The following is a 26,147-nucleotide window of genomic DNA, read 5'->3' on the forward strand; positions in this document are numbered from 1 at the left end:
CACACTGTAAAAAAACCACTCCGACAAGCGGCCTAGAGCTTTCTGCGCTGGGGGTACAGCGCCGCTGTGCCAGTGTAGACACCATGGTGATTACAGCGCTGTGATTGGCCTCCGGGAGGTGTCCCACAATGCCTGTTCTCACCTCTCTGGCCATCGGTTTGAACTCTACTGCCCTGCCCTCAGGTGACCAACCGTGAGCCCCACCCCGGACATTCCTTGGGAAATTTGAAAGTCCCCTTCCTGTTTGCTTGGTGATGTGAGCAGTGGTCTCAGCGCATCTTTCCAGGTGACCGTGCTTGCTCCATGCACCAGGCGATTCCCCACTTGGAGCAATGCTGAGCTGCTGGATCTCATCGGCATTTGGGGAGAGGAAGCTGTGCAGTCCCAGCTGTGCTCCAGCCGTAGGAATTAGGATACCTATGGGCAGATTTCTCGATGCATGACAGAAAGGGGCCATGACCAGGACACACTGCAGTGCAGGGTCAAAGTGAAGGAGCTGCGGAACGCCTACCACAAGGCGTGGGAGGCAAACCGCTGCTGCGGTGCTTTTCCCACGAGCTGCCAGTTCTACAAAGAGCTGGACGCAATACTCAGTGGCGGCCCCACCTCCACTGCAAAGGCCCCTGTTGATACTTCGTTGGCTCATGTGCCAGTCGAGAGTGAACCAAGCCAGGAGGAGGAAATCTTGGACGAAGAGGGGGAGGGGGACCCAGAGGCAGAGGATAGCTCGGAGACCAGAGATGCATGCAGACAGGAGCTCTTTCCTACCTGGAGGAGCCTAGCCAGTCACAGCAGTCGGATCTTGGCGAAGCACAAACAGGAGAGGAGACCCCTGGTAAGTGGATCTGATTTGGGGAATTGCTGAAGCGATTTGTTGAGGGAAGGAGGGTTGCAGAAAGCAAGCTTGTCTCCCTCCGCATGCTTATTCTGAGTGGCGGAACAGGCTGTTGAGAGACTCCCTCACTTCATGGGAATCTCCCTCAGAGATCTCCAGGAAACTCTCATGGAGATACTGGGCAATCCACTGCTGCAGGTTCCGCAGCAGAGCTGCTTTGTTTATTGCCCCATTAAGGGTAACTTTCCTGCGCCACTGTGCTGTCATGGGTGGGAGGGGGAGAGGACCATTGCTGCAAAGAGGCGAGCCGCATAGGGGCCAGGACGGAAGCCACAGGCTTGGAGAAGACCCTCTCTTGATTTCCTGCTCACCCTCAGAGAGATCTTCCATAATGATCACATCCTGTGGAAAGTGTGGGGACAGGAATGATTATCAGGCCCCCGCTCCCGACAGTGCTGGCTGTCCCCAAGAGCCACATGCCCAGCATACAGCAGAGTTCAGGAAGAGTGATTTACCCAGCCCCTGCGGCTACTCACCATTTTGGGGGTCTTGTGGCTCATGTGTGCTTGCCTGGGGTCAGCCAGTTAGTGACAGGTGTTTGAGTACTGACTGTGTTTTAAAGCACTGTTACTAACTGTTTAAAGTAGTGTTACAAACAATACTGCTTCTGTAAAATGTTGCATTTAAACTTCACAGAGATGGCCTTGGGAGGCCAGTCTCCCTTATCGGCGACAGAACGGCTGCGCAGAATTAGAAAGTGACCACGAAGAATTAAGGAGGACTTTCTCCGTGAGGTTATGATGCACTCCGCCGCTGAGAAACAGGAATCGCATGAGTGGCTGGATAACAAGAAGAGGGACTGAAAGGAGAACGTGGCACACCAGAAAGAAGTCACAGAGCAGCTCTTAAACATTATGGAGCGCCAAGTAGACATGTTCCAGGCGATACTAGCTCTGCCAACCAAGCACCGCCGCACCCGCCCTTCCCTGCAGCTGCTGTCACAAAACTTTCCCATGCACCCCCCCCCACACCACTAACACACTGTTATCAACCTCCTGGCTCCACTCTACCCGCAGCATTCCACTCCTCCCTCCTCACAGTCCAGCAGTATGGACTCGCACTACCCACTGCACTCAACACCCATCCCTCTGCAGTTTGGCCCTGCTGAAGAACAGCACTCGCTGCATTGTACTCCAAAGGAGAAGGTTGGGTATGATCCCTGGACATACACAAATCTGTAGCTGTCCCAGGACCCCTCCTCCTCTGGTGACCTTCCCTTCCCCCAACCCCCTTCCTACTGCTGTATTTTTGTCATTTGACTCTCTCCTCCATTTGTTTCTTTTAATAAAAGAATTGTGTTGTTGGTTTGAAAGCAATCTTTATTCTATTAAGTGAAAGCAAAAAGAGCACAGCAAAGCAATATTCAATTATGTTAAACCCCCTTATAGCATCATGTGCACCAGTCACCTCCTGGGATTACAAACACTGCAATCCCAAGCATAGCAGCAAATATTAGTGGCTTTCAGCTTCAAATTGCTGCCTCAAGGCATCCCTGATCTTTATGGCCCCGCGCTGTGCCCCTCTAATAGCCCTGGTCTCTGTCTGTTCAAACTCAGCCTCCAGGCACTGAGCCTCTGTGGTCCAGCCCTGAGTATAGCTTTCACCCTTCCCTTCACAAATATTATGGAGCATGCAGCATGCGGCTATAAGCATAGGAATATTGTCATCTGCCATGTCCAGCTTCCCATACAGGCATCGCCAGCGGGCTTTTAAGTGGCTGAGTGCACACTCAACAGTCATTCTGCACTTGCTCAGCCTGTTGTTGAACCTCTCCTCGCGACTGTCAGGTTGCCCCATGTATGGCTTCATAAACCACAGCATTAAGGGGTAGGCGGGGTCTCCCAAGATCACAATGGGCATTTCGACTTCCCATACGGTGATCTTCTGGTCCGGGAAGAAAGACCCTGCTTGCTGTTGATAGTTGTAAAAAGGGTGAAAGGTGAGGCAATATCAATCCAAAGACTGTTGTATTAGGGAATGCTATGATTAGTTTAGATTAGATCCATCCATGAAGGTTAAAGCCTATTACACCAGGGCTCAGGCCACTTTTGTGGCATCTCCCAATTCCAGAAATTTGCAGGGCAGCTATGTGGGGATCAGTCCACACATTCACCCAGCACTGTTTCTTAATTCAAGCCTCAAGACCTGACAGAGCGGTCTTCAAATCATTATTTTAAATTGACCTTGTAATCAGGAAGTGGGTGCAAGGAGTTCTCTCTTTGCTAGAAACCAGAGGAGGAATCCAGGTGGACAATCACTCGAAGAAGAGAGAATGGTTACCTACCCTACAATAACGGTGGTTCTTTGAGATGTGTTAGAATCATAGACTTTAAGGTCAGAAGGTACCATTATGATCGTATAGTTTGTACCATTATGATCGTCTAGTCTGACCTCCTGCACAACGCAGGCCGCAGAATCTCACCCACCCACTCCTGTAACAAACCTCTAACCTATGTCCGAGCAACTGAAGTCCTCAAATCGTGGTTTAAAGACCTTGAGGTGCAGAGAATCCTCCAGGAAGTGAGCCCATGCTGCAGAGGAAGGCGAAAAACCCCGGTCCTTCTCTGTATTGGCAATACCTCCCAGCTTCGTGTCATCCGCAAACTTTATTAGCACACTCCCACATTTTGTGCCAAGGTCAGTAATAAAAAGATTAAATAAGATTGGTCCCAAAACCGATCCCTGAGGAACTCCACTAGTAACCTCCCTCCAGCCTGACAGTTCACCTTTCAGTGTGACCCGTTGTAGTCTCCCCTTTAACCAGTTCTTTATCCACCTTTCAATTTTCATATTGATCCCCATCTTTTCCAAGTTAGCTAATAATTCCCCATGTGGAACCATATCAAATGCCTTACTGAAATCGAGGTAAATTAGATCCACTGTGTTTCCTTTGTCTACAAAATCTGTTACTTTCTCAAAGAAGGAGATCAGGTTGGTTTGACATGATCTACCTTTTGTAAAACCATGTTGTATTTTTTCCCAATTACCAGTGACCTCAATGTCCTCAATTACTTTCTCCTTCAAAAATTTTTCCAAGAGCTTGCATACTATAGATGTCAAACTAACAGGCCTGTAGTTACCCGGATCACTTTTTTTCCCTTTCTTAAAAATAGGAACTATGTTAGCAATTCTCCAGTCATATGATACAACCCCTGAGTTTACAGATTCATTAAAATTTTTTACTAATGGGCTTGCAATTTCATGTGCCAGTTCCTTTAATATTCTTGGGTGAAGATTATCCAGCCCCCCGATTTAGTCCCAATAAGATGTTCAAGTTTGGCTTCTACCTCGGATGTGGTAATATTTACCTCCATATCCTCATTCCCATTTGTTGTCCTACCATTATTCCTAAGCTCCTCATTAGCCTCATTAAAGACTGAGGCAAAGTATTTGTTTAGATATTGGGCCATGACTAGATTATCCTTAACCTCCACTCCATCCTCAGTGTTTAGCGGTCCCACTTTTTTTTGTTTTCTTCTTACTTATGTGGCTATAGAACCTTTTACTATTGGTTTTAATTCCCTTTGCAAGGTCCAACTCTACATGGCTTTTGGCCTTTCTCACTTTATTCCTACATGTGTTGTCCACCTTGATTCCGCAATCCACCCTCCTTCCCTGCTACTACATCTGGATTCCCTCCTATACCATCCTTCCTATACCTTCCCTCTTATACCATCTGGATTCTGTGTTGCTGATGGAACTGAGAAAAAGTTGGACCTGCTCTGCATTTTATTCTCTCAGTTGGGGGACACTAGAAAATCTGGGGTATAAGTGCAACCCCAGTGGACCTTGCTGGCCAAAAGAATCTGAGCTGACTGGCATGGGGTGTATGCACAGCAGAAGTGGAATCTACATTGACAGTAAATTTCAAAGAACTTCTGACACTTGGGGATTCACCCAGACCAGTTGTGTCACCACCTGCACTGTAACCCCTGGCTGCTTCTGTGCTGTGCAGCTCTGGCTCAATGTAGCCTGCTCACAGTACAGTGGCTTCTCCCTGGCTGCCACTAGCCTGGTTACTTCTTGCAGGTGACACCAACAGCTTGTCCAATCCCAAGTCTCCCTAAAACCATCTCTCCTGCAGTGTCCAGTCCCTCTCACTGGACCCTTACAGAAGTAAAGTTCGCTGCCTCCAAGGAGAGAGAGCACACACCAGTCTGGTTGCCTGGCTGAGGATTTTACCCTTTGGTTTAATACACAGCACTGAGATGGTTTTGTGATAAAAGAAGACTAAATTTATTAACAAAGAGCAGATGTTTAAGTGATAATAAGTAAGACTGGAAGAGAGTTATGGATATAAATAAAACAAAACAAAACACACTTTCTAGTGACTAAAACTTAATTTCAGCAAGTTACAATCTTTGTCTAAGCAAGTTTCTCACCTACTGTCAGTTTCGAGCTACTCTTTCCTCCTGGGTCAAGAGGAGCCACATGATGGGTGACAAAATGGCTTTTTGCTTCTGCTTATGTCTTCCAAAAGTTTACTGACCCTGTTTCAAGAGGCAGGAAGGCTTCATGGGGATGCAACCTCTGTTCCCCATCAAGATTCTTAAGTGGTCATGTTCCCCCATTTGCTTGCCTGATGGCTTTGTTTGCCTTACATGTAAATGCCCTTTTCATTGTCTTTGGTCTCACCTTGTGTAATTTACACTGGAAACACAGTCAAACTGGCGAAACAGCATTTCTTTTTCGAAGACTGGCTGGGCTTAGGCACTATTTGCCAAACACATTTTAGGAACATGTTGGCAACACACCTCTATATTTCTTTATACACTGCCCGTACATACACCACACAATATTAATGACCAGTGTGTTACCAGTTTGCATATGGCACATTACAGATTATGACAACAGTGAGTTAGAGGCAATGTGTGTGTCAGGCCTGATGAGAGTTTGGTTTGGTGTGCTATCTGCCAGTGTATAAGTAAAGATAATAAAATGGCTAAACCCTGTTTTCATTGCAGATGCAGAAATACTTCAGACAAAAAAACATAATTTCCTCTGACACATTCTTTTAAAATAAAGATAAGCTAGAGTCTTGATGGAGGCAAACTTCAGTCTGTTGAATGCAAGTGTTATTAAAATGACGAGAGAGTCTAACTGATAAAAGGAATGAATCAGGTACTAAAAGTAAACTTCCCCCAGGAGGACTTGAAAGGAGATGAAATGAATCAGAACGGCAGTGTACCTGTCATTCTCTTCCTTGATGCTGTGAAAGCTAAAGAACTTTTTTGTTATAAAGAAGAGGTAGCAAGAAAAAATGACCAATGTACAAGAGAGAAATAAGATAAACTAATTGAGAAATCTGTTTATCGTCTCTGAAGCATATTATCTTGCCTCCTATACATAAACTTTTATCTGGTAGAGTGCTGACGTTCTGCATGTGCAGAGTGAGCAAGATGAAAGATTATTGGGAGGTTTTTATTGTTTTACTTTGTGCACAACACAACAAAAAGACTGATTTTAAAAATATGGGCTTTAAAATGTAAATTTTACTAACCGCTGGTCAATTACTTTTAATCACTGTCAGTGCCTGTGTTGGAATGTGTGTGTTCCACAAAATATACAATATAAAAAAGATCAGGAAGGGGAAAATGTCTGTTAGACGTCAGAGAGATTAAGGGAAAGTTACTCTGTTCTGCATATATAAGGGGTTTGGGCTAATTATAGTCCTCTCCTCCAGGACTGACTTATCATAGAATCATAGAATATTAGGGTTGGAAGAGACCTCAGGAGGTCATTTAGTCCAATCCCCTGCTCAAAGCACGACCAACACGAACTAAATCATCCCAGCCAGGGCTTTGTCAAGCTGGGCCTTAAAAACCTCTAAGGATGGAAGTTCCACCACCTCCCTAGGTAACCCATTGCAGTGCTTCACCACCCTCCTAGTGAAATAGTGTTTCCTAATATCCAACTTAGATCTCCCACATTGCAATTTACAACCATTGCTTCTTGTTCTTTCTTCTGCCATCACTGAGAACAGCCGAGCTCCATCCTCTTTGGACCACCCTTCAGGTAGTTGAAGGCTGCTGTCTAATCCCCCCTCACTCTTTTCTTCTGCAGACTAAATAACCCCAGTTCCCTCAGCCTCTCCTCGTAAGTCATGTGCCCCAGCCCCCTGATCATTTTCGTTGCCCTCCACTGGACTCTCTCCAATTTGTCCACCTCATTTCTGTAGTGGGAGGCCCAAAACTGGACGCAATACTCCAGATGTGGCCTTACCAGTGCCAAATAGAGGGGAATAATTATTTCCCTCGTATGAAACTGGATTCTAACAAGATCATTGCTATTTTGAAGGAATTGATGTGCATTTGTATCAGTAATTCACTCAGTTCTGGGTCCACATAGGTACCTATTCTGGGTGAAGGGGATTCTTAAAGGAATATGAAAGTAGTTTGGACCTAAAAACTTCACCTGCTGTTAAATTCAGAATTTAGTGAGGAAAGCTTCCATAGAGAGCGTGCCAGCATCTGAGCTGCGTGTAAGTTGTAACTACTGGCAATACACTGGTTGTAGTCCTTGGAAAGAAAGCATCTTCACCTACTCTTGGTCCTTAGTCTATTGTCTCTCTCACCAACAGAAGTTGGTTTAATAAAAGATACTATCTCACTCCCTTGTCTCTATATTGAAATGTGCCTGACAAGCATGGACATCTGAGACAGTACATATTATATGGATTTCCTGGGGAATCCATGGGGAGTGGGTAATGCCAGAACTCTGGTTATGCAAAAAGTCCAGCCTTTTGAAACTACACACTGAGGAGAGGTGTAGCTGCTGATTACCTGTTCCTGAGCAAGAGTCCAAGCTGTATAAAGAAATGACTGATTTCTCCACCGTTCGTTCTGGTTCCTGATATAAAGACTGATATGAAATTGTAACCACAGGGAAAACCCATTTGTGGAGTTTGAAGGACTGTCAGGTATCAGAGCCCTACATTGGACCTGGGGGTAATCTCATTTCAGGTTTTCTAGTATGTGTGTAGGTTTTTACTGTTTTTACATGTTTTCTCTGTAATGCTTTTACCTTAAGAATGAAGGTGCTTGCTTAGAAGAAATTGTGTGGTGACTTGTAACTGCTGGCAATACACTGATCATAGTCCTTGGAAAGAAAGAACTATGCAATACCTTACAGAAGTCTAAGTATGTTACATCAACACTATTAGTTTCATCAATCAGACTTATAATCTCATTTTAAAAAGATACTGAGTTAGTTTGATAGGATCTGTTTTTCATAAACCCATAAGTTTGTGCTGAGCCAACCAGACGAAATAAAAGGAGCATAGGGAACAGGTGTTAAGTATTTTCTTAACTGCGTAAGTTGAAGGCAGTGAACATTTTGAACTTTGAACTCTCACGACTTTCAAATTCATCAGAAACAAAAAGAAAAATGTCTAATTGTGTTGTGTATGTATTTGGAAAGGGTGTTTAGACTGTTGCCTAAACAATAAATGAAATGTATATATGGTCAAATGAAAAATTGAATGCAGTGAATTATCTCTTATTTAGTATCTACTGTGTGTGATGTTTATATATTGATGATAATTTTCCAGCCTATTTTACATTAGCTGTTCCTTCAGAATATTCCATAACCAGGGTCTAGGGACCTGAGAAATGGGATAGAGATCATTAGACATAATTGATGCTTTTGACAAAGAAATAGCTCATTGCCATGCTGGCTTGTGCTATCTAAGCAACAGAACAATTGGGGCTCTAAAGTTAGGGCCAGCGGTAAGAGGCAATAAGCAGGGCAATTGCCCAGGGCCCCATCCCATAGGAGGCTCTGCGAAGCTACCTTATAGGTGGCGGGGCTCGGCCTCTGGCTCCCACCCCAGGTGGTGGGGCTCGGGGAGGGAGCGCTACCTCCACCCCCTGACTCACTTCAGTGAGCCACCCAGCCTGTGGGTCAGTGTCAACGCCTCTGCACCCAGTGCTGGCCCCACCCCCTGAGACTATTGCACTCACCTCCCCACCCTGAAAATTTGAGAGGGGAGGAGTAGGTATTGGGGGAGCACAACCAAAATTATAACTCAAAGGGGGGACTCCGCTCACAACATTTGAAAATTGCTGTACTAAAATCTAAAAAAAAAAAATTTCTGTATTGCAGAACAAATTTGTCTGGCATATTTTTTGCAAACTCATTTGCTTACTGAATTGCAGCTTCATCATGTTTCTTTGATTTGTTACATCTGCACTTTGAAAGAATGAATTGCTCGCGTTTGATTGGTGTTGGATTGAAGAGAGATAGTGGAGTAAAATTAGATGATCACTGAGGCAAGTCTGGGATTTGGGGTGTTTGAAAAAAGTACTTTATTTTCCATTAAAATTACATTAGGTTTAAGTTAAACAAAACCGCTAATAAGTTACATAAAATTACGGCGGGAAAAAGTAGAGCCAGAGATGAAATGCTCATATCCCAGTGGTGCTCAAAAAAGATGTGCTTCTGAGGAAAAGGCCAAACGCTTGGGAAAATATCCTAAATTAGCTACATTCTTCACACCATAAGAGGCAGAAAGTGGGGAATGTTTGACTTCTGTCACTCTGTCCACTGAGAAGTCACCTTTGAATTTTGAGGAGCAAGCTGAAACTGGGGATAACGTTCAGGCCAAACCTGAGGACACTGATCTGTGAGGTGAGGACACTGAGGTCATTCTGACATTGTTGGATGCTTTACAAAGAAGAACTATTAGATTAACCTTAAAAATGGTGACATGATTCTCTGATTCTGGCTTCTGTTTTAAATGTCTGCAGATAAAGTATTTTGTTTTTGTTGTACTCTTTTTGGAAAATGCAAATCATTCCTTTTTGAAGGACGGCTTCAATGCGTGGAAGCACATTCATTCTTGTCTCAAAGAGCATGAATGCTCATCAGCACATTTATGCAGTATGGAGGCATGGCAGAATCTGAAAGCAGGATCATTGGCGATAAAACTGTTCACAGTGTCAATATGGAGTTAATTGCAATGGAAAGGAATTATTGAGGAACTGTTGTAATGAAAGTCATTTGCATAGTTGTTCAGCAGAGTGGAATCTGGATTTTCGTGGAACTACAGAAGAACAACATGATCCAAGCAATGGAAATTTCCTTGGTCAGGTTGAACAAGTGGAGTGCTCCAGGGGTCGGTCCTGGGGCCGGTTTTGTTCAATATCTTCATAAATGATCTGGAGGATGGTGTGGATTGCACTCTCAGCAAATTTGCAGATGATACTAAACTGGGAGGAGTGGTAGATACGCTGGAGGGCAGGGATAGGATACAGAGGGACCTAGACAAATTGGAGGATTGGGCCAAAAGAAATCTGATGAGGTTCAATAAGGATAAGTGCAGGGTTCTGCACTTAGGACGGAAGAACCCAATGCACAGCTACAGACCAGGGACCAAATGGCTAGGCAGCAGTTCTGTGGAAAATGACCTAGGGTGACAGTGGACGAGAAGCTGGATATGAGTCAGCAGTGTGCCCTTGTTGCCAAGAAGGCCAATGGCATTTTGGGATGTATAAGTAGGGGCATAGCGAGCATATCGAGGGACGTGATCGTTCCCTTCTCTTCGACATTGGTGAGGCCTCATCTGGAGTACTGTGTCCAGTTTTGGGCCCCACACTACAAGAAAGATGTGGATAAATTGGAGAGAGTCCAGCGGAGGGCAACAAAAATGATTAGGGGACTGGAATACATGAGTTATGAGGAGAGGCTGAGGGAACTGGGATTGTTTAGTCTGCAGAAGAGAAGAATGAGGGGGGATTTGATAGCTGCTTTCAACTACCTGAGAGGTGGTTCCAGAGAGGATGGTTCTAGACTATTCTCAGTGGTAGAAGAGGACAGGACAAGGAGTAATGGTCTCAAGTTGCAGTGGGGGAGGTTTAGGTTGGATATTAGGAAAAACTTTTTCACTAGGAGGGTGGTGAAACACTGGAATGCGTTACCTAGGGAGGTGGTAGAATCTCCTTCCTTAGAAGTTTTTAAGGTCAGGCTTGACAAAGCCCTGGCTGGGATGATTTAATTGGGGATGGGTCCTGCTTTGAGCAGGGGGTTGGACTAGATGACCTCCTGAGGTCCCTTCCAACCCTGATATTCTATGATTCTATGAACTGTTGGCAAAATTTGACCCTGTAATGAATGAACACCAGTGAATTGAGAAAAGAGAAATTGCCAGTCATTACCTCAGCAAAGATATTAAAAATGAATTGATTGCTAGAATGGGAAAGTACATCCTTCATGTCATTGCTGAAAGAGTTAATCATACAGAATGTTTGGTGTGATAATGGACAGAACTGCTGACAGCAGCCACCCTGAGAAACTGTCAGTTACACTCCACATTGTTAATTGTGAACTATCTGTTGGGGCTTCAGCTACAGAACATTTTACTGGATTCCTTGCTGTTGAGGCCACTGCTGGAGAGATGCTATATGACACTTTTTTCGTCCACTTTGAGAACTTGAAAATTAGTGTTTATGACTGCAGAGGACAAAGCTATGACAATGGAAGCAATATGAAGGACAAAAGACAAGATGTCCAAAAAATAATATAGAACATTAACAAAAAAGCGTTGTCCGTGCCTTATGGCAGTTACAGTATGAATTTGGTCATCTTGGATGCTGCTAAATATCTGTGCTGTATGTGACATTTTTGGGGGTGTTACAATGTGTTTTTCTTGTTTTCAGTTCTTCTACTCAGCGCTGGTCCATAGTTAAAAGCACATTACCCAGCTTACAGTCAAACAGCTGTCAGACGCTCACTGGGAGTCTCATATTGACCATTTTAAGGTGCTTCGATATCACCTAACTGAAGTGCAGTGTGCTCTTGAAGCACTCGTTGATCATGCAGTTCAGAAAAGAGATCGTATGACAGCCTCAGAGACAAGAAGCCTTCCGTGAGAGATCTCTTCAGGGCACTTCATAATCTTCATTGTTGTATGGCATGATGTTTTGTTTCAAATCAGTCACGTAAGCAAACTCCTTCAGAGCCCCACTGTAGGGACACCACTAGCCATCACCTTCAGTCCGCAAAGTTGCAAGCATTTGGCTCAAGAAATGGGTGACATTGATGCTGATGACTTGAATCTCCAGAGATTCCCAGCTGTAAATGCTTTGTCAGCTGGGGTGTCTAATTTGCCTCTGGAGATGTTAAACAACATCTACGCTAAAAAGTTGTTGGATCTGTACCCAAACCTAAGCATTGCATTGTGTCTCCTTTTGTCTGTACCCATAACCATGGCCTCAGGAGAGAGAAGCTTCTCGCGTTTAAAGTTACTGAAGAACTATTCACAAGATCGTCTGAATGGTCTGTCTGAGACTTCAGTTGAACACGAAATTTGTTGCAAGTTGGACATCTCTAAAATAATTGAAGAATTTGCCTCCTCAAAGGCAAGGAGGGTCCACTTCTAAGTGATTTAGATGAGTTTGTCAATGTGTTCTGATTTGGTTATTTTCTTGCATAAAAGTGCTTTTTATACTGTATTATTATGATTATTATGAATGACAGTAGTAGCAGTAATCATAGTATTATGCTCCTGGGGGAATTCTGCACCACTGCAGTTCTCAGCACACCCTGAAGTAAGGAAGTGGCACACAGAAAACTCCATGCAACCCCAGGACCCAGCATCAGGCTGTTGCTCCCTCTGGATACCTGGGCTCTGGAGGGTAGGAGTGCAGGTGTCTGGCCTGTGGGGGCGCGCCGCAGCTGGAATCTTGGGGTGCGGGTATCTGGGCTGTGGGGGCACCCCTCAGCTGGGATCTTGGTGGTGGTGTGGGTATCTGGGTTGGGGGGGCGCCCTATGGCTGGGCTGTGGAGGTTGGGGAAGGGAGCAGAGAAACAGGTACTGGGTTGTCGTAGGAGTTCCTTTAACTCTCTGCTCCTGGGGGAATTTGTGTGTGTGTCTGTATTGTTACAGACATATTTGCTGACAGGTATTTTGAAATAAATTACCAAAATAATTGAAACCAGTGTGATTATATGGTGTTATTTTGACAAATAAAATATGCAGAATTTTGCAGAATTTTAAAATATCAGGTGCAGAATTTTTAATTTTTTTGTCGCAGAATTCCCCCAGGAGTAGTAGTAATATGACTGTCACAATATTCATAAAACCAAAACATTGCAGAAATCCAATGTGCAAGCAGGTAAGGAAGGCAGGATGGGGTCCCACTCCTTAGTTTCTGTCCTGGGACCCAGCGAGTCTAACGCCAACCTGTGTAAAATAGGAATCTTCACGTTTAATACCAGAAAATAAGGTACTGCAGGGTTCTGGTAAGATGTGCTTGTTCACTCACAATGCAGAAATCAAGAAAGCTGCTTAATAGGAACCTGCAGTTATTAGTGTGAAAAGTATGAGAGCACTTTCCTATTGTGGAAATGGTCCCTTCCTTATCACATTCCCTCAGTGGTCTGCAATTCCCCACCACAAATGCAAAAAGAAAGGACAGTGGAGATTTCAAACCCTAATATGGACCATATCTGAAATGACCTCCTGGATATTTGCTTATTTCCCTGATTCGGAAGACTATACAAAGTGTGTGTTGATTCCTAGAATCCTTTGACCCATGGAAATAGGTTGTTACTTTTTGTTAACTAAATGAGTTCTTTCCCAGACCAAGAGGATGCCTGCCGTCTAAATTCATTATGCCAGGGCTGAGCTCTGATAGGGTGAGAAGCATCTTTTGTCTTTCAGGGGAGCCTGGATTAGGTGAAAATGCATCCTACTTCACGTAGTCTCAGAATCTGAATTCTGACATTGCCTGAATTTTACCCAAAGCCTACCCCTTCAGCAATTGAAAATAAGAGTCTGCATGCACCCTGTCTAGAATGGAATAGTCTGTAATATTTCCTTTGGCATAAATAGAGGATATTGTGCATCTCACAGATTAAACAATTCAATAATTATTTCCCTATAGTCTGACAATTGAAAAGGAGACCTGGTACCAAAAGGGAATGCAGCTTTCTGGTTGGCTAATTACATACTTTTTTTTGGCAGGTCATCCTCTTGGATTGCATACCACTGGCAGCAAGTGGGATGCTGGAAACGCTGCCAGCAACCTCTCCACCGTAGCAATCATGCCAGTGTCTGAAGAGGTACCACTTACCGCCTTTACTTTGGAGCTCAAACATGCTGTCAGTGCTATTGGTAAGAGCTTGTCTGTATGTTACTGCAAATCGTAACGTTCTAGCAAAGCATCAGTCAGGCTGTCTGTCATTGTGTATGACAGGCTGCTGCTTGGCTTGGAAGGGAAATTTTACAACAGGGGCACAGAATGAGGCATTTTATTCGGTAAAACAAAATCATGTCTGTTGTCATGAAAGTCTTTTCCCAGGATTTAAAAAACTAATTATTGCTTCTTTTAATTAACCCTTTCTCTCCTGCTTTTAATGTAATTGGAGAAACTCCATGGTACAGTGCAAGCCCTGTTATTCCTGAGAGGCATCAGAACTCAGCCAGTAATATGCATTAGTTACTGCAGTCATGGGTGTGTTCCAGGAGCTGCTGTTCCAAACAAGATTGTCCTTTGAAATGCACAGTGATGTGAATATGTAACACCAAATTCTTGTTTAGAGTTCTCAAAAGTTGTGGAAGTGCCCTTGAGCCTCATTTGTTTTCTTCACTCTGGTTCCTAGTCCTGTGTATGGTGGGCTTGTGCCTTCTCAGTGCTGGATGGGTTCGTTTTCATTTGTCTGGAGAAATTTAACGAGGAAAAATGGGCATGTTGGTCGCATGTCTCCCCATTGGAGCCAACTGGCACTGCAGTTACCAACCAGCTGTTGAGTGTTTTGGGAGTTACTGGTAGCTTTCCTGCAACTCATGCCGATCTACAGGTTATTTCCACAGAGTAAAATGTAATGCGCGGAAAACATAAGGGTTATGTGCCATTCCCTGCTTACTCCGTCCTTCTTTTTACTGGGCCCATGATTGTACATGTTAGAGCTGCTGACCCCATGTCATTTTATTCAAAGGAAAGAGAAGGGGATAGACAGTGGAGATAGAGCAACTTATGTGAAAGACGAGTGCTTTGCTGCTCAAGGGACATTACTGTCATGCCTATGGAGTTGTTGCCCTGTAACATTTTAAGACTTATTTTCAGATCTCTTCCATCGACACCAGTTTTTCTTTCAGGAAAAACACATATCAACCTGTTGCTTGTGAGATTCCCGTAAACAAGAAGGTACACATGTACACTCATCTACATAGTGCATTAACCACAACTACCATGCACTAGGGGTCTGACACAATGCCTGTTGGCATCATTGGAGGATATCAGTGGGTATCGGACATGCTCTGTGAGCGAGAGGGCATGTGTGCACCTGTTTTACTGGCATTTTATAAGAAACACTGGAAAAAATTCTAGTTTTATGTTCCCTTGTGGCATGAATGTTCAGTTTGAAACAGATACCCAGAAAGAACCCTGCAGGCCATGTCTTAGAGAGAAGGACCCCTATTGTAGTTAGTTCTTTAGACATAATACCTTCAACAGTGTCCCTTTGATCTAATTTATTTAGTGTAAGAAGTGGTCATCACGATGCATATACACAGAAAGGACTTAGGTATGGACTTGAAACTTCAGGGAAAACATCCTGTTTTGTGCCTTCAGTAATAATAATCCTGTCATGAGATAATACACCACTCTACATAATTACCAAATGGAATGACATGGTTACCTGTCTGTCTCCCTTAAAAAACAAATCCAATTTAGTTGAACAGCAAATGGTTCATCAAGAGCAGCTATCCCGTTTCACACTTCAGGTGTTTTTGAATCCAAAGTACTAGCTGGTCATGACAGTGTCTGGATTTCTGAAACACAAGGTGGGTGAAGTAATATATTTTATTGGACCAACTTCTGTTGGTGAGAGAGACAAGCTTTCGAGCCACACCGGCCAGATCTATCCTACTTTGGTAAAACTTGCATCGCTCAGGAGTCTGAATAAGCCACCTGTGAGCAACGTTCATTACACCGACCTAAGTGCCGTTGCGGGCAGTGTTATATCAGCGGGAGAGCTTCTCCTGCTGCATATCTACCACTGTTGTGGAGGTGGATTTATTATTCTGATGGAAGAGTTCTCTCCCATCGGCATAGAACATCTTCACTGGACACGCTACAGCAATGCAGCTGCACTGATGAAGTGCCTGTAGTGTAGACTAGCCCACAGAGCTCTTCTTCAGGTTTGGGAAAGGTACTCCCAGCATCTCAGCAAAATCCAAGATGGAACAGATTGTTTAGCATAAGTAGTTAGCACATATTGTAAGGAACCATTCAAGGTAGATTGGCCCATTTACAAACACCTCTGAAGTCATAAGACAAAAGGGGGAGGTAGTGGTTTACAGATTGTTGAAATAAGCCATACGGACCCTGGACTTCAGAAAAGCAGACTTTGACTCCCTCAGGGAATTGATGGGCAAGATCTCCTGGGAGAATAACATGAGGGGGAAAGGAGTCCAGGAGACCTGGCTGTATTGTAAAGAATCCTATTATGGTTACAGGGACAAACCATCCCGATGTGTAGAAAGAATAGTAAATATGGCAGGCGACCAGCTTAGCTTAACAATGAAATCCTTGCTGATCTTAAATACAAAAAAGAAGCTTACAAGAAGTGGAAGATTGGACAAACGACCAGGGATGAGTATAAACATATTGCTCGGGCATGCAGGAGTGAAATCAGGAAGGCCAAATCACACCTGGAGTTGCAGCTAGCAAGAGATGTTAAGAGTAACAAGAAGGGTTTCTTCAGGTATGTTAGCAACAAGAAGAAAGTCAAGGAAAGTGTGGGCCCCTTACTGAATGAGGGAGGCAACCTAGTGACAGAGGATGTGGAAAAAGCTAATGTACTCAATGCTTTTTTTGCCTCTGTCTTCATGAACAAGGTCAGCTCCCAGACTCCTGCACTGGGCAGCACAGCATGGGAAGGAGGTGACCAGCCCTCTGTGGAGAAAGAAATGGTTAGGGACTATTTAGAAAAGCTGGATGAGCACCAGTCCATGGGGCCGGATGCGTTGCATCGGAGAGTGCTAAAGGAGTTGGCGGATGTGATTGCAGAGCCATTGGCCATTATCTTTGAAAACTCATGGTGATCGGGGGAAGTCCCGGACGACTGGAGAATCATAGAATCATAGAATATCAGGGTTGGAAGGGACCCCAGAAGGTCATCTAGTCCAACCCCCTGCTCGAAGCAGGACCAATTCCCAGTTAAATCATCCCAGCCAGGGCTTTGTCAAGCCTAACCTTAAAAACCTCTAAGGAAGGAGATTCTACCACCTCCCTAGGTAACGCATTCCAGTGTTTCACCACCCTCCTAGTGAAAAAGTTTTTCCTAATATCCAAACTAAACCTCCCCCACTGCAACTTGAGACCATTACTCCTTGTTCTGTCATCTGCTACCATTGAGAACAGTCTAGAGCCATCCTCTTTGGAACCCCCTTTCAGGTAGTTGAAAGCAGCTATCGAATCCCCCCTCATTCTTCTCTTTTGCAGACTAAACAATCCCAGCTCCCTCAGCCTCTCCTCATAAGTCATGTGTTCTAGACCCCTAATCATTTTTGTTGCCCTTCGCTGGACTCTCTCCAATTTCTCCACATCCTTCTTGTAGTGTGGGGCCCAAAACTGGACACAGTACTCCAGATGAGGCCTCACCAATGTCGAATAGAGGGGAACGATCACGTCCCTCGATCTGCTCGCTATGCCCCTACTTATACATCCCAAAATGCCATTGGCCTTCTTGGCAACAAGGGCACACTGCTGACTCATATCCAGCTTCTCATCCACTGTCACCCCTAGGTCCTTTTCCACAGAGAAAGGCTACTGTAGTGCCCATCTTTAAAAAAGGGAAGAAGGAGGATCCTGGGAACTACAGGCCAGTCAGCCTCACCTCAGTCCCTGGAAAAATCATGGAGCATGTCCTCAAGGAATCAATTCTGAAGCACTTAGAAGAGAGGAAAGTGATCAGGAAGAGTCAGCATGGATTCACCAAGGGCAAGTCATGCCTGACTAATCTAATTGCCTTCTATGACGAGATAACTGGTTCTGTGGATGAAGGGAAAGCAGTGGACGTGTTGTTCCTTGACTTTAGCAAAGCTTTAGACACGTATTCTTGCCAGCAAGTTAAAAAAGTATGGGCTGGATGAATGGACTATAAGGTGAATACAAAGCTGGCTAGATTGTCGGGCTCAACGGGTAGTGATCAATGGCTCCATGTCTAGTTGGCAGCCAGTATCAAATAGAGTGCCCCAAGGGTCGGTCCTGGGGCTGGTTTTGTTCAATATCTTCATTAATGATCTGGAGGATGGCGTGGATTGCACCCTCAGCAAATTTGCAGATGATACTAAACTCGGAGAAGAGGTAGATACGCTGGAGGGTAGGGATAGGATACAGAGGGACCTAGACAAATTAGAGGATTCGGCCAAAAGAAGTCTGATGAGGTTCAAGAAGGACAAGTGCAGAGTTCTGCACTTAGGATGGAAGAGTCCAATGCACCGCTACAGAGTAGGGACCGAATGGCTTGGCAGCAGTTCTGCAGAAAAGGACCTACGGGTTACAGTGGACGAGAAGCTGGATATGAGTCAACAGTGTGCCCTTGTTGCCAAGAAGGCCAATGGCATTTTGGGCTGTATAAGTAGGGGCGTTGCCAGCAGATGGAGGGACGTGATCATTCCCCTCTATTCGACACTGGTGAGGCCTCAATAGGAGTACTGTGTCCAGTTTTGGGCCCCACACTACAAGAAGGATGAGGAAAAATTGGAAAGCGTCCAGCAGAGGGCAACAAAAATGATTAGGGGACTGGAACACATGACTTCTGAGGAGAGGCTGGGGGAACTTGGGATGTTTAGTCTATGGAAGAGAAGAATGAGGGGGGATTTGATAGCTGCTTTCAACTACCTGAAAGGGGGTTCCAAAGAGGATGGCTCTAGACTATTCTCAGTGGTAGCTGATGACAGAACAAGGAGTAATGGTCTCAAGTTGCAGTGGGGGAGATTTAGGTTGGATATTAGGAAAAACTTTTTCACCAGGAGGGTGGTGAAACACTGGAATGGGTTACCTAGGGAGGTGGTGGAAACTCCTTTCTTAAAAGTTTTTAAGGTCAGGCTTTACAAAGCCCCGGCTGGGATGATTTAATTGGGGATCGGTCCTGCTTCGAGCAGGGGGTCGGACTAGATGACCTCCTGAGGTCCCTTTCAATCCTGATATTCTATGATTCTATGATAAATCCAGTGTCCCTGTTCAGTCCATGATTTTCAGCATTTAGCAAAATAATGAATTTAAGATCCGAGGCTCGTCTTTAGAAAATGTTGTGCAGGTTTCCTTTGAGGATGAGGACTGATCGGTCAGCTATAGAATGATTGCTTTATCAAAAGCATTGACCCACAGGTGATAGGATGTTTTTGTCTTTTCCTGTGTGAGTTCATTCCAGAGCATTGTCTGATTTCACCCATAGCTGTTGTTAAGCTCTCTGTGGCTTAAAAGCTTGTCTTTCTCACCAACAGAAGTTGGTCCAATAAAATATATGACCTCACCCACTTTGTCTCTCTAATATCTTGGGACCAATATGGCTACAACTATACTGGATTTCTGAAGTAATTCTATGAAATAGCCAGCATAGTTAGCTCTGAATCTTAGTGAAATCTCAAAATGGAGCTGGAGGTCCTTAACTGGCATGATGTGAAATAATTTATGTACATTCAGTGATGGACATAAATGATTATGTTAACTGATAGAAAATACCTTTCTGAATGCTGCTGTGAGTTAATACAGTAGACTTTGTTCATTTAAAACTTGTTCGCTGGTCCAGAAGATATGGCCTGTGCTGGGAGTGCTAACACTCCAGTTCCCACTAAATTCTAGAATTTTTATGATGCTATGCTGGTAACTGCAGTTTCAGAGGCAGGATGCATAGTTCATTCTGTGCTTTGTACTTCATTTCATGTACGGATCTCCAGAGCTACCCTTCTTGTAAATACATATAAATACATGTCCTAAGATGGACAAAGGAGAAGGGCTCTTGGCTCTTTAACACAGAAAAGACACTGAAGGCGGTGTGGGGCTGGAGCTGCTGTTCGTGCTTGGAAGGCTTTGTGCACCTGAAGCTCTGCTGTGGGGTGGAGTCCCACTGCCCATCTGCTGGGCTCCAGAACAGAGCCAGGAAAGGGGAGGGTTCTGAGCTCAATTGCAGAGAAGCAGCAGAGACTTTCATTTTGTGTGGAGTTCCTGGGATGCCCTTCTGCTGCAGAGGTGAGGAGGAGGAGCTTGAGAGCTCCACAGGGGATCTGCCAAGGAGTCCAGGACACGCTTTGCAGGGTGCTGGGAGGAAGCCCCCACCTTATGGAACTGCAGACACTTTTATGCTCGAAAAGGTAAATGTCCTAGTAATCAACCAGCTTAGAATCTCCAACTTCTGTGTGCAAGAAACGATAAGTGGGGATGTGTTAAACTGGGCAGTTCATTAGGCTTTTTCACCTCTTCAAGCATAACATTTTGTGCAGTCCAGTGTGCAGATGTGTGAGCATGTGTGAATTTGTTAACATTGTAAAGGGTTTACTCCTGTGTGAGAAGTGGCTAAAGAATCCTGGGATACTTGGTTAAAAATAGTAACTGTGAATCACTTAGCTGTAGCTCACGAAAGCTTATGCTCAAATAAATTGATTAGTCTCTAAGGTGCCACAAGTCCTCCTTTTCTTTTTTTAAAAACTCTTGTAATTTGAAGTGTTCGTCCTCTCCTGTTGGGAATCATAAGGCAGGAATTGTTGTCCTCCCCATTAATCATAATCTTTTCAGGACAATCCCTGTCCTGGGAAAAGTTAGGGAGAGAATGGAGATAAGACAGAATGGAAGCTAGATTGCAACCTAAACTGCTGTTGACCTCTCCATAATATGATATCGTTATGATTTACTGCAGAAAACTACAGCTGGATCCTAAGTGCCCGGCAGATAACTTTAGTATGTTTAAAAAAAAAAAAAAAGGCTACACTGCCTATTTTTGAAACAAAATGGCTGCTCACGTTGAGACCCTACCGTAACAAAGGGGGGCAAGTTTTCCTTTGTTACCATCTGACTTCCCTAGTGTCCTTTTCACTTGCTTCTTGTGAGCAGACAATACTGTACAAGACCAACCTCATCAGCTGAAGAATGGAGCAGACGGCCACAGTGGGAGCGTAAAGTGCCATAAACACAAACACCGCATAATCCAGAACATAGCCAATAGACCAGATTTTTAGCATACTGAAATTGAAATTATTCATTCATCAGGTCTTGTTATTGTTTATTCAACCCTGAAATATTCTGAATCTATGGTTAATCTTCTGCCCATGTTATTCTGTATATATTAAAAAAAAACAAGTGTACACTATATGATTCACCTCTCTCACACATTCTATTTTTGAAGGGATTTTAATACATCCATTTGAATTAGGATTATAAACAGGAGAGAAGTATCATCTCAAATTCTCTGGAAGCATTTTTTCCTCTTTTATAAAATGTAATTGTAAATCATTTGTCTATTCCTTAGTGGGCACAGAGCAGAAACTATGCTTTGTGGCATCTCAGGTTATTGATAGTGCACTCCAGTTACAAAATTAGTAATTCAGAGTGATTTGCATCTCTCCTCTCCCCCATTTTAAAAAAATGGAGTTTATAGTAAATCCTCCCATTTTATCTAAATTTAACTTCACTGGTTTATTTAAGAAAATGTGGGGATTCAGCCCAGCAATAACTATCTGCTTTGATACTCTCTTTAGCTATGGGGGAACCCTAGCAAAGATAGGGGCAACGACTTGGCCAAGGTCACGCAGGGAGTTAGTGGCAAACTGGGGCTAGAGCCATCCTCTCCCTGAGTGTGGTGGTGATGAAAATATTGCATTTATCATACACCTCTGAACTCCACACCTGCCCTTCTTTTATCCTATGAGAAAGGGTACGTTCCCAGCTTTCCAAAGGGGTGACTAGCACTTGTTTCTAGGCCTGATAGATCCCTAAAGATGTGACCTTAAAATAGTGGCACTTGATATGAAAAAAGTATTTTATACATACATACATACACACACACACACATTCTGAAAGTCTCAACCAGAAAACTTTCCATTTACTATGGATGTGAATTTCAAAGTATAAATATTGTGACAGGGTCAGGCCAGATGGCTACAGGAGAGTGATAGAAGGCAGATATATTAGTCCCAGGTTAAACAGGTCCCTTTTCCCTGGGTAAGGTAACAGGGGCAGTTCCAGAACAATCAGGAACTTGCTGGAACCAGTTAAGGCAGACAGGCTAATTAGGACACCTGGAGCCAATTAAGAAGCTGCTAGAATCAATTAAGACAGGCAGGCTAATCAGGGCACCTGGTTTAAAAAGGACCTCACTTCAGTCAGTGCGGAGCATGCAAGGAGCTGAGAGTGAGAGGGCGTGCTGCTGGAGGACTGAGGAGTACAAACGCGATCTGGCATCAGGAGGAAGGTCCTGATGAGCATACAGAAGGTGTTGGGATGAGGCCATGGGGAAGTAGCCCAGGGAGTTGTAGCTGTCACACAGGTGTTACACAAAACTCTGTGAACCTGTGATCCACAGGGCCCTGGGCTGGAACCCGGAGTAGAGGGTGGGCCCGGGTTCCCCCCAACTCCTGATTGGATATAGGAGGAGTTGACCTGGACTGTGGGTCCCACCAGAGTCCCTGGCCTGTTCCCCGACCCACTAGGTGGACCAGCAGAGACTGTGGGGATTGTTCTCCTTTCTTTTTCCCATGCTGGCCAGTGATGAGGTTAGCTGAGTGAACGGCAGGTTTAAGCCGCTAGCAAAAGTGGCCAAACTGAGGGCTGCCGTGTATCTCTGAGGTGAGCAAATCTGCCAATAAGCGCAGGACCCACCAAGACAGAGGAGGAACTTTGTCACAATATTTATTATGAAACTCAAATGTGAAGCAGAAATGAAGTTAGAACGCCAGAAAGAAAAGATTCATGTGAGCCAGTTAGGGAGTGCTCATTAGCAGGAACAATTTGCTCGGTTAACTTTACATAAAAGGATTTACCTCTAAGGGAGTAAGCAGAAACTTTCTGACTTCTTATGAAACAGTAGTAGAACTCAGCCAGCTGCGGGCCAGTTTTCCTTTTCTGTGTACATGGTGGAAAGCCTCTGATGAAGGGCACGTTAGGAATGCAAAGAATTATTTTCCAAGCCAAAAAAGGCCAAAGAAACATCCTGCATAAATAGAAAAAATTTTATTAAGAACACAGAACACGAAAGGATTTTTTTTAGGTACGATTGATAACTTGACAGCGTCCTTTTTAAATTATACTTTTCTATTTTTACAATAATTGTGCTGATTCATTCCAGCATGCTTGAAATTCTTTGGAATAATTACCATTGCACATTTGTCTAAACTGCTTTTTCTTATTCTCTCTCTTACCTTCTTAGTTTTGATTAAGTAAACAGCAGCTACTCCCAATAGCCTGAAGCTCTGTTGTTAAAATGGGAGCAGATTGGAGATGTAAGCAAATTCTGAAAGAAGTTAAGTAACTGTTGGGCTGTCGAATTAGGCTGCTGAAAGTGAATGAAAGTGCTGAAAGTTTCCGGTACGAAACTGCAGAAAAACCTGAGTGTCTCTGGATTAAGTTTAGAAGTGTGTGCAACAAGAGTGATGTAGTGGTGGGAGTCTGCTATAGACCACCGGACCAGGGGGATGAGGTGGATGAGGCTTTCTTCCGGCAGCTCACGGAAGCTACTAGATCGCATGCCCTGATTCTCATGGGTGACTTTAATTTTCCTGATATCTGCTGGGAGAGCAATACAGCGGTGCATAGACAATCCAGGAAGTTTTTGGAAAGCGTAGGGGACAATTTCCTGGCGCAAGTGCTAGAGGAGCCAACTAGGGGGGGTGCTTTTCTTGACCTGCTGCTCACAAACCGGGTAGAATTAGTGGGGGAAGCAAAAGTGGATGGGAATCTGGGAGGCAGTGACCATGAGTTGGTTGAGTTCAGGATCCTGACGCAGGGAACAAAGGTAAGCAGCAGGATACGGACCCTGGACTTCAGGAAAGCAGACTTCGACTCCCTCAGGGAACGGATGGCCAGGATCCCCTGGGGGACTAACTTGAAGGGGAAAGGAGTCCAGGAGAGCTGGGTGTATTTCAAGGAATCCCTGTTGAGGTTACAGGGACAAACCATCCCGATGAGTCGAAAGAATAGTAAATATGGCAGGCGACCAACTTGGCTTAATGGTGAAATCCTAGCGGATCTTAAACATAAAAAAGAAGCTTACAAGAAGTGGAAGGTTGGACATATGACCAGGGAAGAGTATAAAAATATTGCTCGGGCATGTAGGAATGTTATCAGGAGGGCCAAATCGCACCTGGAGCTGCAGCTAGCCAGAGATGTCAAGAGTAACAAGAAGGGTTTCTTCAGGTATGTTGGCAACAAGAAGAAAGCCAAGGAATGTGTGGGCCCCTTACTGAATGAGGGAGGCAACCTAGTGACAGAGGATGTGGAAAAAGCTAATGTACTCAATGCTTTTTTTGCCTCTGTTTTCACTAACAAGGTCAGCTCCCAGACTGCTGCGCTGGGCATCACAAAATGCGGAAGAGATGGCCAGCCCTCTGTGGAGATAGAGGCGGTTAGGGACTATTTAGAAAAGCTGGACGTGCACAAGTCCATGGGGCCGGACGAGTTGCATCCGAGAGTGCTGAAGGAATTGGCGGCTGTGATTGCAGAGCCACTGGCCATTATCTTTGAAAACTCGTGGCGAACCGGGGAAGTCCCGGATGACTGGAAAAAGGCTAATGTAGTGCCAATCTTTAAAAAAGGGAAGAAGGAAGATCCTGGGAACTACAGGCCAGTCAGCCTCACCTCAGTCCCTGGAAAAATCATGGAGCAGGTCCTCAAAGAATCAATCCTGAAGCATTTGCATGAGAGGAAAGTGATCAGGAACAGCCAGCATGGATTCACCAAGGGAAGGTCATGCCTGACTAATCTAATCGCCTTTTATGATGAGATTACTGGTTCTGTGGATGAAGGGAAAGCAGTGGATGTATTGTTTCTTGACTTTAGCAAAGCTTTTGACACGGTCTCCCACAGTATTCTTGTCAGCAAGTTAAGGAAGTATGGGCTGGATGAATGCACTATAAGGTGGGTAGAAAGCTGGCTAAATTGTCGGGCTCAACGGGTAGTGATCAATGGCTCCATGTCTAGTTGGCAGCCGGTATCAAGTGGAGTGCCCCAAGGGTCGGTCCTGGGGCCGGTTTTATTCAATATCTTCATAAATGATCTGGAGGATGGTGTGGATTGCACTCTCAGCAAATTTGCGGATGATACTAAACTGGGAGGAGTGGTAGATACGCTGGAGGGGAGGGATAGGATACAGAAGGACCTAGACCAATTGGAAGATTGGGCCAAAAGGAATCTGATGAGGTTCAATAAGGATAAGTGCAGGGTCCTGCACTTAGGACGGAAGAACCCAATGCACAGCTACAGACTAGGGACCGAATGGCTAGGCAGCAGTTCTGCAGAAAAGGACCTAGGGGTGACAGTGGACGAGAAGCTGGATATGAGTCAGCAGTGTGCCCTTGTTGCCAAGAAGGCCAATGGCATTTTGGGATGTATAAGTAGGGGCATAGCGAGCAGATCGAGGGACGTGATCGTTCCCCTCTATTCGACATTGGTGAGGCCTCATCTGGAGTACTGTGTCCAGTTTTGGGCCCCACACTTCAAGAAGGATGTGGATAAATTGGAGAGAGTCCAGCGAAGGGCAACAAAAATGATTAGGGGACTGGAACACATGAGTTATGAGGAGAGGCTGAGGGAGCTGGGATTGTTTAGCCTGCAGAAGAGAAGAATGAGGGGGGATTTGATAGCTGCTTTCAACTACCTGAAAGGGGGTTCCAAAGAGGATGGCTCTAGACTGTTCTCAATGGTAGCAGATGACAGAACGAGGAGTAATGGTCTCAAGTTGCAGTGGGGGAGGTTTAGATTGGATATTAGGAAAAACTTTTTCACTAAGAGGGTGGTGAAACACTGGAATGCGTTACCTAGGGAGGTGGTAGAATCTCCTTCCTTAGAGGTTTTTAAGGTCAGGCTTGACAAAGCCCTGGCTGGGATGATTTAACTGGGAATTGGTCCTGCTTTGAGCAGGGGGTTGGACTAGATGACCTTCTGGGGTCCCTTCCAACCCTGATATTCTATGATTCTATGATCTATGATTCTATGAGCAGGAGGCCCTCCGTGCATCAGGCCTACCTGGCAAAATGGTCTTGGTTTTCCAGGTAGGCTGCTGATCGGGGTATCTCGCAGTGGTTGCCCCGATCCAG

General features: G+C 44.6%; 1 protein-coding gene and 1 long non-coding RNA gene across 13 annotated transcripts in view; one reads left to right on the forward strand and one right to left on the reverse strand.

Moving 5' to 3' along the window:
- Positions 1-26,147, forward strand: part of PNPLA7 (patatin like domain 7, lysophospholipase) — a 439,100-nt gene that overhangs the window by 264,177 nt on the left and 148,776 nt on the right. For all 12 annotated transcript variants that reach the window (XR_012155226.1, XR_012155225.1, XM_073314045.1 and 9 more), the window contains one exon: positions 13,860-14,009. Coding sequence is in view for 10 of the 12 variants with exons in the window: in XM_073314045.1 (XP_073170146.1) it covers positions 13,860-14,009 (150 nt within the window). In the remaining 2 variants the exon portion in view is untranslated. The remainder of the gene's footprint in view (positions 1-13,859; positions 14,010-26,147) is intronic.
- The window catches only part of LOC140899141 (uncharacterized), a 59,918-nt gene continuing 56,547 nt past the window's right edge, over positions 22,777-26,147 (reverse strand). Inside the window, exon 6 of the long non-coding RNA XR_012155228.1 lies at positions 22,777-23,047. This is a non-coding gene — a long non-coding RNA (uncharacterized lncRNA). The remainder of the gene's footprint in view (positions 23,048-26,147) is intronic.

Source organism: Lepidochelys kempii, chromosome 16 (assembly GCF_965140265.1).
Source record: "Lepidochelys kempii isolate rLepKem1 chromosome 16, rLepKem1.hap2, whole genome shotgun sequence".
NCBI classification, from domain to species: domain Eukaryota; kingdom Metazoa; phylum Chordata; order Testudines; family Cheloniidae; genus Lepidochelys; species Lepidochelys kempii.